Below are 16,271 nucleotides of genomic sequence, written 5' to 3'. Positions count from 1 at the left end.
AATTCACTTATATGATCAGTGCTGTCTGTACCTCGAGATATTGGCTGGAATTCTCATTCACACATCCAGCAGTGTGTACTGTCAAACGCTAAACGACTGAGCATTTCATTACGGTGAAAAATCAGAACCATAAAGATTTTCTCATTTTCTCTGATTGAGCCATTTACAGCCGATGACGTGAGCTTAGTGGGAAGCCGGTCGTTGTATTTGGCATCCCCCAACGCACTGAAAAAAGACAGAGTTGTTTTTATTCAACAGATAAACATACTGCAGATGTACAATAATACAATATATATATATTCCATGACACACAATAGAGAAACAATATCATACAAACACACATGCAAAAAAAAAATTAAATTACTGTATTTGTTCACTGTGAACTTTACGACATCACAGTTTCAGATCACAAAAAAAGCAACGCAATCCACAACATAACAACTCCAGTAACACTTGTACTTACACAGAATACAGTAATACAGCAGAGCGACCTTTGTGCACCACATTAAACACAAGATTGATCTCGGACAGATCGCACAGTCAATTACACATTTGCAACATGCTGCACAGCTACATTCAATATATAGAACTGTTGCTATAACATTAGGTTGAAAAGGCCATCATGGTCGATAATGTTCATGTCTTAACATTCATTTTTGTGATGAAAGAAAATCACAGTCTTTTTATATTGCACACACAGCAGGACTAATGACAGCTTCAAGCAATTTCCAGTCAGATGATTAGCAGAGGAAGGCAAAAAAAAAAAAAAAACCTTTGACATTCAATGAAAATATGAAAATATAACAAAAGAAGTGTCACACAACGCAGCTTCCCAAATTAAATATCTTTTTCAATTTCAGTGCAGCAATTATATTCATAACCGCAGATGATTCATATCTTAATGTTATTTTTAATCACATACACGTATTTTTTTTTCAGTGGCACATCGAATGAAACAGGAAATCAAATAATCAGACCAGTATAACCCAATTTGAAACCCGCTGTCACGAAGCGCGGTGTGAGAACCTGTGGGTGCAAGACATTTTTAACTCTATCTGTGGCAACTTTAAGCCGATTTGTCATCAGCTCAGCTTGAATTTAAACCTTCCCACATGGCTCTTTGAGCTTGGTTTGAAAATCCGATCAGCAGTTCGTGAGACATTGTGTACAATCAGTCAGTCATTCCGGTTTTAAATTCAATGACAAGCATCCGTCTGCCGCATCCAGGATACATAATGTGTGAACGAACCAGGTCATCGATTACATCAGCGGAACAAAAGATGAACAGATTCACCCGACAACAGAGCGCTGGATTTTTGTGCACTTGCAAAAGACAAAAAAAAAAAAACTAAGCTTGACGCTGGTTCAGAGAGGAGAGATTCTTTTGTCTGAAATTCTTTAAGCTGTTATATCTTGCTTACTGACATTACAGGCCTCACGGCACTTTTTCTGTGGTCGCTGTCGCCATTTTCCTCTATGTTTCTGCTGTGGCCACCTGAGGCGATCCGCCTGTGAGATGACAGACGGTTCATGTGCACGAGGCAAGTGTTTCTTTCCGTGTCAGTCCTCGCATTAGCTCTACGGAAGCATCCCTTCAGACCCTGGTGGAGGTGAATGGTGAACAGACCGTAAGTGATGGGGTCCAGACAGGCGTTGAAGAGGCCAAAGATAAACAACATGTGGGTGAGCGAGTGAGAGACCGTCTCCTCCATTTTTTCGGGGAACAACCAGTACCACAGGCCCAGCAGGTAGTACGGAGTCCAGCAGATGATGAAGGACGTCACGATGACAATGCTCATCTTAAGAGTCCGCATCCGCGCTTTGGGGATGTTGTTGTGAGAGCGGCGGAGATGCACATCTCTCGACAGCACTATCAGGGAAGAAAATTATAATATTTGTCATGCACATCACCTCGGGTCTCAGAAAACACATTTTTTCTCAAGTGAACATGAGACTCACGGTTATTCCGGGCCATGCGGCTGGATATCTCGATAAGGATTCGCGTGTAGCAGAAGATCATGATGACCAAAGGCAGCAGGAAGAGGCACACAAAGGTGAACATGTTGTAGAGGGTCTCCTGCCAGTGCTGGACAAAACTGCCATGGGTGGTGCACTGGGTGAAGTTCTCCGGGACCGTGATGGTCACGTTGTGAAATATAAACATCTGCATGAAGAGACAAGAAGAGGTTTGCTTAGCGGTAAACCTTAAACAGTCGTGCAGACAGGACTTGAGCATTTCCCAGCCTGTAACCACCGTCATACATACTGAATGTGCCCTAACCCTAACCCAATGTGCATCATGGGGGAGAAGAGAGGAGGCTTTCTGGTGAAGCCTCAAATACCTGCTAAGTGGAATATAAAAGATATATAAAGAAGATATATATTAGACGGCAAAACCCAATGGATCAGACTCTGGTCATTGATTGGTTGGCTGACTGAAGATGGCAGGCAGGAGCAGGAGAGGTGTGAAGCGGTACAAGAGCGTATAGAGCCAGGTTATTTTCACACGACCAAACCAGAGCTGATGTTTTAACAGTGGTAAGACAAACCAAGATGGTTTTGGTGAGAATCAAGTGTGTTTTACAAGTGTGAGTTAATGAAGCAGCTAAGCTTGTCTCAGTTCGTTAAAGGACAGAAGCTTTAAGTCAGAGGGTGAACAGTTCAATTTTTTATGTTCTAAAGATCCACTATGCAGTTTTGGAGAAAATTTCAAATTCAGAAAGGTCCTGCAAATATAAGCAAGTACAGTATAAAAATTTAGTTGTTTATTCAGTCATGAAAATCAATCAAGGGTTTTCTTTTCTGATTTATTCATTCCCAAAGCTACATTGTGCACCGCTAAACTTAGATTGTTTCCTGTAGAAACTGGAATAGCAGCTCCATTAGTGAGTGTGTACTTGTTAATTTCAATCATGATCAAATTGTCAAAACACACCAATTGTATCTTTTGTTTTGTTTCATCCGCTCTTCTTTTCTTCTGATTCAGGAAAAACTGAGGAGCCCTCCCATTCCTCCGCAGTGGTAGCACGGTTAAGACCTGTACAATCCAGTCTGAGCCTGTGGAGCACAGACTCGCCTGCGGCCTTTCCCCGACTAATTACTCACAGCATTTATCACTGATTGTGATTGTTGCCTCAAGTTCAATTTTCAAATTTAATTGATTCTTTGTTGTTATTTCTTCCCCAGCATCATGGTAGACCTATGATTGGTATAATTACAGCAGCACGTTCTTTACCTTAGAACTGTTAACCAATTATCTCATCACGTTACAGGGCAGCGGCGGCACTGTGCACCATCGGTAATTGACATCTCCTCAGAATGGCTCTGGAGTGATAAGCGTGTGCTTTTTTCGTTAAATAAAACGCCTCCATCCTTGCATCTTTTCCTTTCATCTCTCTCTTTCGCACATCTCTTGGGGGGTAAGAAAATGGCAGGATAGGATGTGAGTGAAGGGAAGAGAGAGGAGTCATGTTAGCCAGATTAGAAAAGCACCTGATGTGTGAGGCGCAAAGGAGCCGGGTCAGAACCGTGTGGCTACATGTCATCAACTGCAGTATATACAGTATGTGCCTGAGGGTGAATGAGAGGAAGGTAAATGAAGTCCTTCAATCGAATTCCAATCAGTTTAGTTTGACAGTAATTGTGGAATGAGTACATTACCTGATGTCAACCTGAAGGTCTTATGTTACTGACAACAGACAGAAGTCTCAGTATAACAATAACATATTCAGATGGCATCTTTCCATCACAGCTGAACATGTCCTTGCTTATGTGAAATGAGACCGACGTGTTGCTGCGAATAAAAAACATCTTCCTCTTCTTCACCAGTCAGAAAAGAGAAAAAAAGCCTTCAGCTGTGTGCGCCTGATAAAAAATGATATTCATCTTGCAGGAAAGTCAAACCCCTGGAGACATCTGACGTGCTGCACTCACTGTGGGTTATGAGCGCTTCTCATTATGTGCTGGTCAGTAGTTGCAATTCCTGCAGACAATTGCTGAAGAAAAGCCCCAAATGAAAAAAACCCAGTCCTGGATTTCCTCTGAATGCTTCAATTGACTATTTTTTTTTTTTTTTTTACAAAATTGTGTTATTAACACGACCACAAACAATATTGCGGGTCTGCAGTGACAATGACATCACCCCGCTTTGCTCCCAAGCCTTTTCACGCTTAAAGGAAAAAAAACTGAATTAAATCTGTGACTGTAAGAAAACTGAAACGGTAACATCATGCCTTAAGTACAAACTGCTCCATGTAAGCATGTTCTTCATCTTATACATTTCTAATTCGTTATGGTTATTACAGGCTCTGTGATCTTTTATTGAGAGGCCTGATATCATTTGAGCTGAGGGCAGCAGACTCCACAGCGAGGTAAATCTCAAAACCTCAAGGCTGAAACACAAGACGAATTTTGAGTGGACATAAAATAGAAACAGCAGCCGTTTCGCTCCCGGTTATTTCTTTTTTGTTAAGACATTTTGGTTCAGTTTGTTTCTGGAGGCCCTCACATATCACAGTGAAGATAAATGGACTGCACAGGCTGAGCTCTACAACAGCTGAGCCACTGGAAGTCAGTCAGTCATCCCAGGTAAGTCCGCTTTATGAGAAAGACACCCCAGTATATGTGTGTGTGTGTGTGTGTGTGTGTGTGTGTGTGTGTGTGTGTGTGTGTGTGTGTGTGTGTGTGTGTGTGTGTGTGTGTGTATATCTATCTACCAGTTCAGAGTTTAGATGAAATCATACAATGAACAAATAAATCACATCCATAACATTTCCATTTGATGGAGCTGTGTGTAGGCAGTCTTGGGTTTAAATATTTCATTCGGTGTTGGAACAAGCAGATACAGATTATACACATCAGGAAACAATATGATTTTGATATGATATGATATGATTTTTTCCAACCTTTAAAGCAACATTAAAAATAGATGAGTTACATATTGTGTTTGCAAACCTATCTGTGTGCAAAAAAATACTGATACTATAGTCTGCAGTTGTACATTTACGTGAGACAATTGGACATCAGCGTCTCTTGTGTGAAACAATCCGCCCATAGTCACAGTTACGTTGTTTCATCCTACCAAAGACAGAAATCGCTCCAAATAAGTCAAGGTTCAGAACACAGTGAGCAATATGATGTAACTATTTCATGCTTTTATATGTGTAAATAGCCTTAATTAAAAATTAAAAGGGCAAAAAAACAAAATCTTTTGTAAAATTAAAGCTAAAAACCTTTTTTTAACGAAATATATTGTTATTTTCAATTCAATTTTCATTTTACAGTATTTTCTGTGTCCCCTGCTGCCAGATCATGAGCACTTTCTGTGCTCTATTTGTGACACGCTACAGCCCAACCTTCAAACTAAAGGGTCGTATGTACCTGTTCATACATAATCAATTATATTGTTCAGCATCTATTTTAGTGTATTTGTAGTGAACGTTTGTGTAAGTTCCCATTGTTATTGACTGTCTTCATGTCATTAAGTGTTAGCCTGTTTTATACGGGACATTTGAAAAAATATGAACTCACACTGAAAGAAACAAAACTTTCTTCCTCCATAGCTAAGGGCTCCCTCACTCTCATTCTCTGCGTATTAAATCTTCCGGAGGTTGAACACCTTCTGCAATCACATATCAAACGGAAGAAAAACAACATTAGTTGCTGTCTGTGGAAATCTTTCACCAGGAAATTGTCTGAACTTTCTTCAGAGCGGCACGTACATCACAGCTAATGAGCAAAAATAAAAACAAAGAAGCTTACAGATTCCTGAGAGGAGTCACTGCTATGTCTTTTTGTTTTATAAGTGATAATTTGAGCCATACAGACGCTTGGTGTATGGAAGAAAATGCAGCTTTTTGTCAAAAAATGATGGAAATCAAATAAAACAGTTCAAAGAAAGCTTCAAGGCACTTGATCTTTACCCGCCACATCCTTATGTAAGCTGCTCCATGTTTAAAGAATTTACTAGATAACTGACATTAGCAAACAAGACCGTCAGTGAGAAGATTGGCTTTTTCTATGTGGTTATTTTAGGGGTTTTTTGACACCTGCCACTGGGTCAGATTTTAAATATCAAAACTATCTGTTAATGGTATTGAGTATGACTTGTTTCCCAGTCTGAAGAAAGAAGCCTGTAGTCGCTTAGTGCAGCATATACATCTGTACTGAAAGACAGAAGCAGAACAACTGGCTTAAATTAATATTTTACACTAGTGTTGCTACCAAGTTATATCTTACCGTTCTCCTCATTATAATGAAGAGAAAGATTTTTTTTTTCTCTCAAACAAGGGAAAACATCAATATTTATTTCACATCTGTCTTCTCCAGTGGAAGTGAAACGCCAAAGGGTTTATTCTGCCAACTCCATCTATCCATCCATTATCTGAAACCGCTTATCCATTTCAGGGTCACGGGGGGCCAGAGACATTGCCAGCTGGCACTGGGCGACAGCGGGGTACAACCGTGGATAAATCACCAGCTCGTCACAGGGCTGACTCGTAGAGACAAACAACCATTCATACTCACACTCGCACCTACGGGCAACTTAGAGTCACTCATTAACTTTTTGGATTTAGGAGCCAGCCACTTGAACCTCTTGCTGTGGGGCAACAGCGCTAACCACTGCGCCGCCCTGCTGCCGCCTATTGGACCTTTAGTCAGATAAAAGTTGCCTGTGTTTTGATAAAAGCTACATTATGTAGAAATTGGCATTTGTGTGCCATCTGGCGCTCCCCGCAATTTCTGAGTGCAACACCACTGTCGTAAATACAAATCCCAGGTCTGCGACAGTTTGTCCGACGTAATGTGTGTGACAACTACAAACACAGCTCATTACATCCTAACGATGTCATGTGTTGAAAACTTGTATCTTGAAATAAACATGTATGTAACGCTGTGATCCGACCCTCTCACTGAAGTCACACAGTGCAGAAACAAGTCATGCTTTCAATGTTTCCTGGAAAAACCCGATGTGTCTTTCCATCACCCGCTTTCAAAAAATAATGTACGTGCGAGCCGGGCTAAGCTCTTCGGTCGACGAGGCAGCAGTGCTCGTACCACTTCTGTTCACAGGGGCCGCCAGAATCAATGAAATAAAAATGAGTTTTGAGTTCAGTGGCTGCTTTAACATTAAAGTGTGAAGTGCTGCAGAAGTCCCCTGATCTCATCCATGTTCCACCACGAGTGTTCGCTTGTGATCTATAACTGAAATTCACAGCTGGAAACATTTGAGCTCACATGTTGGTCGCAGCCTCGCCACAGTTGTTTGTCTTTGACATCAGGACTCCTGCTCCTGCTGTTTTTACACACGTCACAAGAGGATAACTGATAGAAACACTGCTCCCAGCAGGGGGCAAATCTCACAGAAAAAACTGGGAAACACGTGAAACTTCCTCTTTCTTATATGATCTCACATTTTTCTTTAAGATGAATTATCTATTGTGTTTTGATTGAATTTGTACTTGAATGTACTTTCTGCTTCCTGTTGGGATTGATAAAGCTATCTATCTATCTATCCATCCATCCAGCCACTATGTTAGCAGCTGTTGAACCTCATTTACAAACCCTGCATTTATCTACAAAACAAGCAAAACTTTAGCATCACAGATACCAGAGACCTTGTCAAGAATTCAGCCTCGGTCCAATATAAGTCCAGTGTAATGTCCGTGCAGCATCCGCTTTACACCTTCTGGTAATACAATTAAATGTCAGCTGTACAACTCTGACATCAATTACGGGCCTCTTGGTATTTTACATTTGCAATCATACGAAATTTCAGTCCTCCTCTCCTGTCCTTCATCACAACTCTGTCTGTCTGACAAAAGCTCTAAATTTAATTTGGAAGATCAATTAGACTGCTTTCACACCAATTAAGAATCGACGGGAGCTGTGCTGCTGAAGGCCGTCGGCAAAACTGTGGCAGCTTTTTTTTTCTTTTTTTTTTTCCTGCTGAGCTACATCCTGCTTTTTCCCCCCTCCTCTCCTGGTGCTGTGTTTTTTCTGCCCGGTCAATGATTTCGCAGCTCAGAGTTAGTACACTACCAACCCTCAAGGTTCATTTAGGACAAAGTTTGAGTATCTGGAAAAACTGGGTGTTGGGTGTAGAGCATCGAGCTCTCACAGAGTCACAGTTGGGTGCGCTGACGGGCTGGTCTGCATGATGAAGTCATTGTAAATGGTGCACGACATACATGTTTCTTTGTATAAATTTGAATGGCCAAGATAGATTTTATATAATAGTTATTCACAACTTTTTGCAGCAATTTGAGAATGTTCTGTTGTACAGACAGATGGCAAACTTGAGCACGACGTACCATTGTTGGATGCAGTCACATCACATCACATCACAGTCAGAAATAGTGATGAAGGGAAGAGATGAAGAGGGAGAGAAATTCCCCAAACTCCTTTAAATAAAAATCGCTCATTTTTTGTGTGTCGCTGGGGAAAGAGAAACTTTTAATACCCTGTCAAACACTTTTTATGACAAATTCCTGTCAAATTCTTTGTCTGCCGTCCCTGCAAATTCGGCATTTGATATAAATTAAGTTCTGTCTTCACACCCACACAGAGTTCAAAAGCCTGCCAGCTCCCCTCCAGTTGGTCAGATCTGAGGAAGCCTCTGGGATGAGAAGCGAGACGTCTTCAACAAAGTCCAGTTGCCTATGATACGGCACTTAGAATTACCAGGACCTGGATGACTGTGAACCGTCATCAACATATAAATTAAGTTCTTTATTTCTTTGTGAGAATTAAAAAAAAAAAAAAATGTGTCCATTTTCCCCCAGTGGTGATCGTCTTTATTTGCATATAGAGCGGAGACGTGAGACCCGACCACAAGCGGTCTCTTGAACTGCATGTCAAGACTCCTACTTTGATTAGATTCCCCGAAGACACATTATAATCCTGGGGATGAACTGCAGCAAAGATACAGACGTTTCATAGAGAATATGAAGCCTGTTTGTCACCGTTAACAGAGACTCCAGTCAGCAGTAAAGTTCATATCTCTACTGCGAGTCTGCATCGCAGATTTTATCAACCGCATTGGCACCGCCCCCCACCCATGTGCCCATGTCGGCAGATATAATGTACAGTGCTTTATTAGCGCTTTTCATCTTCCTGCAACAAGTAAGAGAGTATTATACAATCTCTCTCATGCAACAGCACTTTAATTATATATTTCAATTATTAATCGAGCTGTATCTGCTGTTATTGCTGCAACTCTGCACATCCGCCAGTGATGCGAAAATAAAAAAAAATGTCCGGCAAAGCTTTCCTGAGACAACTGTTTGCCTATAAAGAACATTTTCAGCGGAAATCTTTTTTTTTGTTGTTGTTGTTGTTTCTAAGAGGTCAGATGCAGGTGCAGGAGGAGTGTGTAGACGCTCATTAGAACACCTGTCAGCCAATCAGCCAATCACAGCGTGAGCTCAGAATACCTGTAATTTCGCATTATAAATCAGTCACGACAAGACTGAATCGACATCGCCGACAGGTACTGTTTGCGAAAAAATAGGTCACAGATTGCTCCATATATACACTTGCTAACAGTCACCATCTCCGCTGCCTCTGCGAAGACGAGGCTTCAGAGGCGCAGGAACAGGAGCCACTGAGACTACTTGGTGGATCTTTGCAATAAGATATATGTCATCCTGTCTGTCGTCTCTCCCAGGCTACTGAGTTAACACTCATAATAGAGAAACCCAGACTGTGTCAGATGAAGGTTAATGAAATCTGCATCAAGAGTCATCACATGTATGGTAATCAGTGTCACGGTATCTGAAACACAACTTGTCACTGTGGCCCTCGGAATAATGAAACACATGCCAACACTTTGGACAAGTGATGCCTGTGCCATGTACTTATTTGGACAATTGAGATAAGAGGTTTTTCCAGTAAAGAGTGGTATTTGTCTGTAGATTCAGACCCGTGGAGGTTGAGCAATTCAGACCACTCGAGTCTGAAAAAGATGCCTCAGTTGTACACTCAATTTCACTGAAAGGGTGCATGAATGGGCTGACTTTCAGTAGAATAAGTATATGGTCAGAAGGAAATAAATACAATAAAAATACAAGTATGTTTCAAGGTCATCGTATTTCTTATTTGGAGATATAATGATTTAATGATATAATAATGATACAATTGATTTTACTTAGCCTGACATCGATCTTGGCTGATCTTTGTTATTTCTACTGGCACTCGGTTTTTTCCTTTCACATCAGTGGTTTGTGAGTCATCTCTCTCCGTTTCTTTACAAAAAGAGCTCTGCGTGAGGTTCCCTCAGGACATTTCTATTGACAATTGCACACTACACTCTTCGCAAACGCCAGCTAAAATAATCTCCGTCATACACCAGTGGGTGATGAAAATCCCTGCTGGGTCACACAAACATTCACAACCAACAAACCATTGATTAAAAGTTAATCTGGTGGAGTAGTGTAGTGACAACTCTTGTGGTCGGGGGATGTTGTAGTGCAGAGCCCCCTTAGTTAAGTTCAGCCAGATCTTTTTCATCATGAAAACAGCGGTCTCTCCTGTTCAAGCCTGAAATTTGGTCATTCCACCAAGACCTCTCTGCAGCTACCCAACGTGAGAGGCTATACGATTAGCGTGTGCACGAGCTGACAAGCACATACAGAATTGTTAAAATCGCAATCCACAACATGAACAGCGAAAAATGTGCCGTAAATAGCTGCTATCCGCCATCAACAATAATCAGCGGCAAATGTGATCACGATCATAAGGTGACTAACCAAAAATATTTGGTTTTACTGCAGTTCTGCCTGAGGTTTGTCCCGGTGGTGTTGCCGTACCAGGCTTGCGAAGATGGCGAATATGAACTGAATTCCTCATTTGCTCTTAACAGAAATGATTAATTCCTACAGCCCCTGGAGATCTTTGACACTCTGTTCCAGGTTGGGTTGTTTGCAGAGCCACCTGCTATGGATCGATGTATGGGCATGTCAAAAATGTGTAGGATTTCTGTACAATAACACCTTTATGCCTGTTTGTTTTTGCGGTTGTTTTCTGAGTGCCACACATATCCCTAACATAGGATAACTTTAAGCTTCTGTGGCGATTTCACCATTTCACATCTGAGAAAACTGCCAGAGAACCAGTTTGGGATTATGGAACTGACCTGTGGGGGGGATAAGGGTGGGATAAAATCATGATATGAGGTGAAGCTAACATTAGCCCTGCGGCTGGACAACCTCCATTGCCCTCAGTTTTTGTGGTTCGTGATTGTAAGTGAACCAACAAAATCAGTCCCTGGATGATCTTGGAATTGGGGGACCGGGTCAAGTAGCTGCAAACCGGAGTGAAAGCAGATGTGGCATCTTGTTTTTCTGGCAGGATGTTTAATACCAACACACGCTGCTGACTGACAAACACTTAACATCAAAGGGGCATTTAATTTAAGTGTAAAGGTGTAGGGAGCATGGGTGCCGCATCAATATGTTGCAAGGCCATCTTCACGCTTGTTAATGCTGACCAGCTGAGCGGACACTCGTCCTATGAGTCTGCTGATATTGATTGCAATTTCTGGCAGGGAGTCGGCTGCTTTTCAGCGGCAGCCTTGATCCTTTTAAGAATAATATGTATCTTGCTTGTTGAAGCTACACGATCGGCAACGAGTGACCGAGAGTTTTTTTTTTTGTTATTGAGGTTGTGTGATTAGCGAGTTAAAAGAAATTCAACCAACAGCAGCGACCAGCTTTGCCAGACGTACGAGTATTGTATCTGTAGGATTATATTCTGATCAATAACATCCAAAAATCCATAATGAAGGAAAATCTGACCATTTTGTGACACCAACATCAGGTGTTGATTTTGGTTCTTCTCTGTCTCATTGTCAATTAATATCCTGACGTCTAACATGACCCCCTGCCAGAGCTAATGTATGACAGATTTAATAATCAGCGCTTGACTTCTTTCTCCCTCAGTGTAGTCCAATCCCACAGCAGGAGGTGGAGGAAATAAAAAGATGATCTAACACCTGATTAGGTACTTGATAAGCATGAATGGTATTTGCATACCTCTTGAAAGCCTGCTGGGTCAGTAATTCCTGCTGGACAGTAAGCTGAACAGACATGAAATTTGATTAATGCCAGCAGCAGCCTCATTTGTGCCCAGCAGTTCAAACTGATTGAAGGACTGTTGTGGATTTCACCTAAGTTGTTTTTGCAGCCATAATGTTGTGCTTATATGTGCTGGAATGAGTCATAGCCATACCTCTGTTCAGTGTAAGAGTAATCAGGTTGAGTGCACCTTTGTAGGTGTTTTGGTGTCCAAAGTGGATAAACAGCAGCGTGCGTATGAATGAACCTATATGCATGTTTTATTTTGGGCTATGCCTCGAATATGTTCACATGCTTAAATGCTCGAAAAACACATCAGCTTTCTCATACTGTCCAGTGCGGCAGCACTTAACTTCCCCCCTCTGTTTTTTAATCACTGTCCCTTTAAGGCCCCTCCTCCTGATTACACAGTGTCCTCTGATTGGTCAGCGCAGACACGTCTGAGCCAGCACCACTAAGAACAACAGAGCAGTTGTGTTAAGTCAGTTGATCATGCAAATGCGTCACTCTGACGTGGCGCGATGTCACAAAAGTCACATAATTATAGTGCAAGGACAAATTTGACCCGGATGAATCGTGGCATCATCATGAGCTGACCTCGATTTTTGGACACAACACATTACCAACTGAAGCCATCCCAGGTCATTACGCTTGTACGATAGGTGCTAGGCATGATGGGGGACCACTTCATCCTCCTCTCTTCTGACCCTGATGCGCCCATCACTCTGCAGCAGCGTAACGTCACTCCAGAGTCCAATCTTTATGCTCTCTAGCATACTAAAGCCCTTTATCTCTGATTAGCCTCACTGACAAGTGGCGTTCTTAAGGCTACACATCTGTTCAGTCCCGATCCCTTGAGTTCCCTTCACACTGTGCATGTGGTAATGCGTTTTAACTTTCACTGTTTAACATAGCTGTGAGTTCTACTGTTGATTTTTAACGGTTTTGATACCACCAAACGTTTAGGTGACGATCGTTCAAGATTTTTTTCATGGCCACATTTGACGGTTCAACACTATCCTTCCAGCTTTTAAGAATGTGTAGTAGACAGTAGTTTCAGCAGTTAGTTGTTTTCTTTGCGAGATGCAGGCAGATAGTTTGACCCTTCTGAAACAGAGTAACATCTTTACTTTTCCACGACCACAGCATAAGTCTTCTGACATGATTGTTTAAGAAATGAGAATCTCCTCACTGCATCAGTTAGGGTCCAATAACTCACTGCCAGCTGAAACATATTAATCACCGCAGTAATCATCCAGTGGAAGGATCTTATCTATTTGCTTAGTTAAAACCATGAGCTGACCTTTTCTTTATTTGGCCAGGCAGTGTGTAACACACTGAAGGAAAGAAGAAAACTGGAAAGCAGAACAGGTCTCTCTAAAAAGCTTTCAACCAATTATTTCACAATAAAATTGAAATTGTTTGAGTTCAGTAGTTGCTCTGAACATGAACCGAAGTGCACCTGTGCAGGTGTTTCAGTCTATAATGTGGATGAATAGCTATTCGGTTGCTATTTAGTTGAAGAAATTGTGAAATTTTGGAAAAATGCATCACAGAGTGAGACAGCTGCATCTGGTTTTTGTTTTGTTTTTTTGTTTTCCCCATTTACGAAAAGATCTCTTTGCCTTGTTCCAGTGTTGTTTCATCATGTCTCCCTCTGCAGACCTGCTGGATAATTTAATTAACCTGCAGCTTCCCTTTTCAGCAAAAAAAAAAAAAACAACTAAGCTGGATACAGGTGAAGAAATCACACTTGCAGCTGTAGCAGGAGTTGATTCTCCTGCAAACGAGGGGCCAGCACACAGGTGTGAGGTGTGCAGCCAGCAGGCCAGTGTGGGACTTAATTGACATGAAGCCCCTGATCAGACTGTGTTCTCCTACCTGCGGGAGGGAGAGGACCACGCTCATCGTCCAGGCCACAGTCAGCATGATTTTGCTTTTCCTCTTGGCCTCGCTGATGCCCAGAGGGTTGAGTATGGCTGACTGCCTGTCCAAGCTAATGACCACAGTCACAAACGCGCAGGAGTACATCGCCACCAGCTTCATGAACATCAGCAGCCTGCAGGCGACGTCCCCCGCCTGCCACTGCACCGTGATGTTCCACACCGCGTCCACAGGCATCACGATGAAAGTCACCAGCAGGTCCGCCACCGTCAGGTTCATTATCAGGATCCGGACGTGTGACTTGCGCTTGCCGCCGTTGCTCGCAGCCCAGAGCACGACCAAGTTGCACACGGCGGACACCGCGCACAGAGTGAAGGTGATGATGACTCTGACTTTGGCCGCGGTGGAGAAAGTGGGCAGCTGGAGCGCGTCTCCATCAGCGCTCCTATTGCACACGGACGCGAGTCCCGGGCAGCTGTCATTCAGCGCCTGATCCGTCAGCTGGTGGAACATGATGATCACCGGAGAGACACAAATAACGATCCAGGCTGCTCTCAGACTTTTTGTGTCTTCTCCATGAACTTCAACTGCTGACACTGAGAGAGGGGGAAAAAAAACAAAAAGCAAAAAAACATGACCACTGAAATGTTGTCTCCGTGCCATGCTGCGCGTCAGCAGCACCTGTATCCAGATTGCTGGCACATGCAGCTTTAATTATAGCGCACACAAAAAAATGCCCCGACGCCAGGTTACTTATCCTTATCTGACACTCAGAGGCATGCAAAGTGATCGTAAATGGCAATGGCACTTAACACAAGGAAAATCAAAATCAGAAATGACATAGTAAATCAGCACAGGAGAGGAAAGGGGTGCCGGTTGTTTGCTGAACTTTCTACCCGTTCCTCTTTAATTATCCCACCCTCTTATTGCACCATAACAATTAAGAATTGAACCAGTTTGAAACGCAGATGTATATGTATCTATATATATAGCTCACCTGCAATTAGGAGGAGGTTAATGAGGATCTCATGTCTCTGAGCGTCTCCACTGCAGTGTGTGCAGCTGTTGCTTCAGTCCGCTTCATTCCTCCGCCCTGACGCGCACAGTGACAGGCGACACTGTCAGCCGGGTGGGTTTGATCGCTCTATAAACCACAGGGAGGGGCTGCTCCACCCCTGAACACCAGCATGGAATCATGTTGTCTTTTTTCACATTACACGTTTTTGTCTTATTTTATTTTATTATTATTTTTTTTAACATTCTCTGTTCAACCGCTTGTTGGATGAATTATTCTGCTGGGAATTTGAAGGATGTGCTGAACGTTTATCTGTTTTTTGTTTTTTGTTTGTTTGTTTTTTGTTTGTTTGTTTTTTCTCAGCTATCCTTATGTGACACCAGATAAAAGTTTAAAGGAGCTGCTGAACACAAAAATGACATATTTCTTCTTATCCCAAAAACAAAAAATACATTTCAAAAAGATACATAAAATCTGGACAGTGTGAGATGGTGTTGTCTGTTCCTCCAACCCAGGAACTGAATTCTGTTATCCGGTGTTTCCATATGTCTCTTTTTTTTGTGTGCACCAATTATGGATCATGGATCATCGTGATGACGCACTGGGGTTATTTCCCCTGCGGCAGACGGCGTGACGATTCCTGTCCAGCGGCGCGTTGCAACCTGTGGTGTCCAGAATGAGCGCAGCTTGCGGTGCAATATGGTGCAACGCACCGATAACACATTCCTCCTTATCGATGTTTTTGTTCGTCTTCCAAATCGGAGGCGTGTCATGGAAAAAAAAAAAAAAACTTTCTTAAGATGAGTCTCTTTGCAGACACCTGAACCAGCAGGTATCTGCAGCATCTGCAGTCGCTGATGTTGAGAATGCTGTCAAGCCACAAATGTGCGCGGCAGATGCTGGAGTATTATTTCGCAGTAACTTCTCAGACTGCTCATTATCGCCACAGGTAGCACTCTACTTGTGCCCACCGATTATTGTGATCGTTCTGCTGCGCACGCTGCAGAGTGGCACACTGAAAATAAAAGTTCACGCAGCTCCACGAACCTGTGTGAGTCACTAAAACACCTCTCTGTCTCCGCTAATAACACAGGGTCCGTCCCTGCTCAGCCTTCACCCTGCCGCCTTTGTCCAGAACACCTGGAAACACCTGCTGCAGTGGCCGCTCTTCTTTTCTCATCTGGCCAAAGTGGCGCCTGACAATTTGAATGTTCCTCCGGCTTTACAATTTGTTCCCAGAAACAAAAGATCGAGTTATTTAGTCCCAGTTCCTCTGTGAATCATCAGCAGGATCATGT

The 16,271-nt window shown here is 42.5% G+C and overlaps 1 protein-coding gene across 2 annotated transcripts; it reads right to left on the bottom strand.

Annotated features, from left to right (window-relative positions):
• Positions 1-231: 231 nt before the first annotated feature.
• gnrhr4 (gonadotropin releasing hormone receptor 4) lies at positions 232-16,184 on the bottom strand. 2 transcript variants are annotated; one of them, XM_037105792.1, is made up of 4 exons: positions 14,956-16,184; positions 13,956-14,554; positions 1,960-2,164; positions 232-1,870 (listed from the first exon to the last, which is right to left on the bottom strand). In XM_037105792.1, exons 2-4 carry the CDS (start codon positions 14,469-14,471, stop codon positions 1,407-1,409), a joined length of 1,185 nt encoding a protein of 394 aa, XP_036961687.1. In that variant the 5' UTR covers positions 14,472-14,554; positions 14,956-16,184; the 3' UTR covers positions 232-1,406. The 2 variants fall into 2 exon arrangements, with proteins under 2 accessions (XP_036961687.1, XP_036961686.1); XM_037105791.1 differs by having other exon boundaries at positions 13,956-16,184.
• Positions 16,185-16,271: the final 87 nt, after the last annotated feature.

This window comes from Acanthopagrus latus, chromosome 8 (assembly GCF_904848185.1).
Source record: "Acanthopagrus latus isolate v.2019 chromosome 8, fAcaLat1.1, whole genome shotgun sequence".
Taxonomy (NCBI): Eukaryota; Metazoa; Chordata; class Actinopteri; order Spariformes; family Sparidae; genus Acanthopagrus; species Acanthopagrus latus.
This window is presented reverse-complemented; position numbering and strand designations above follow the sequence as displayed.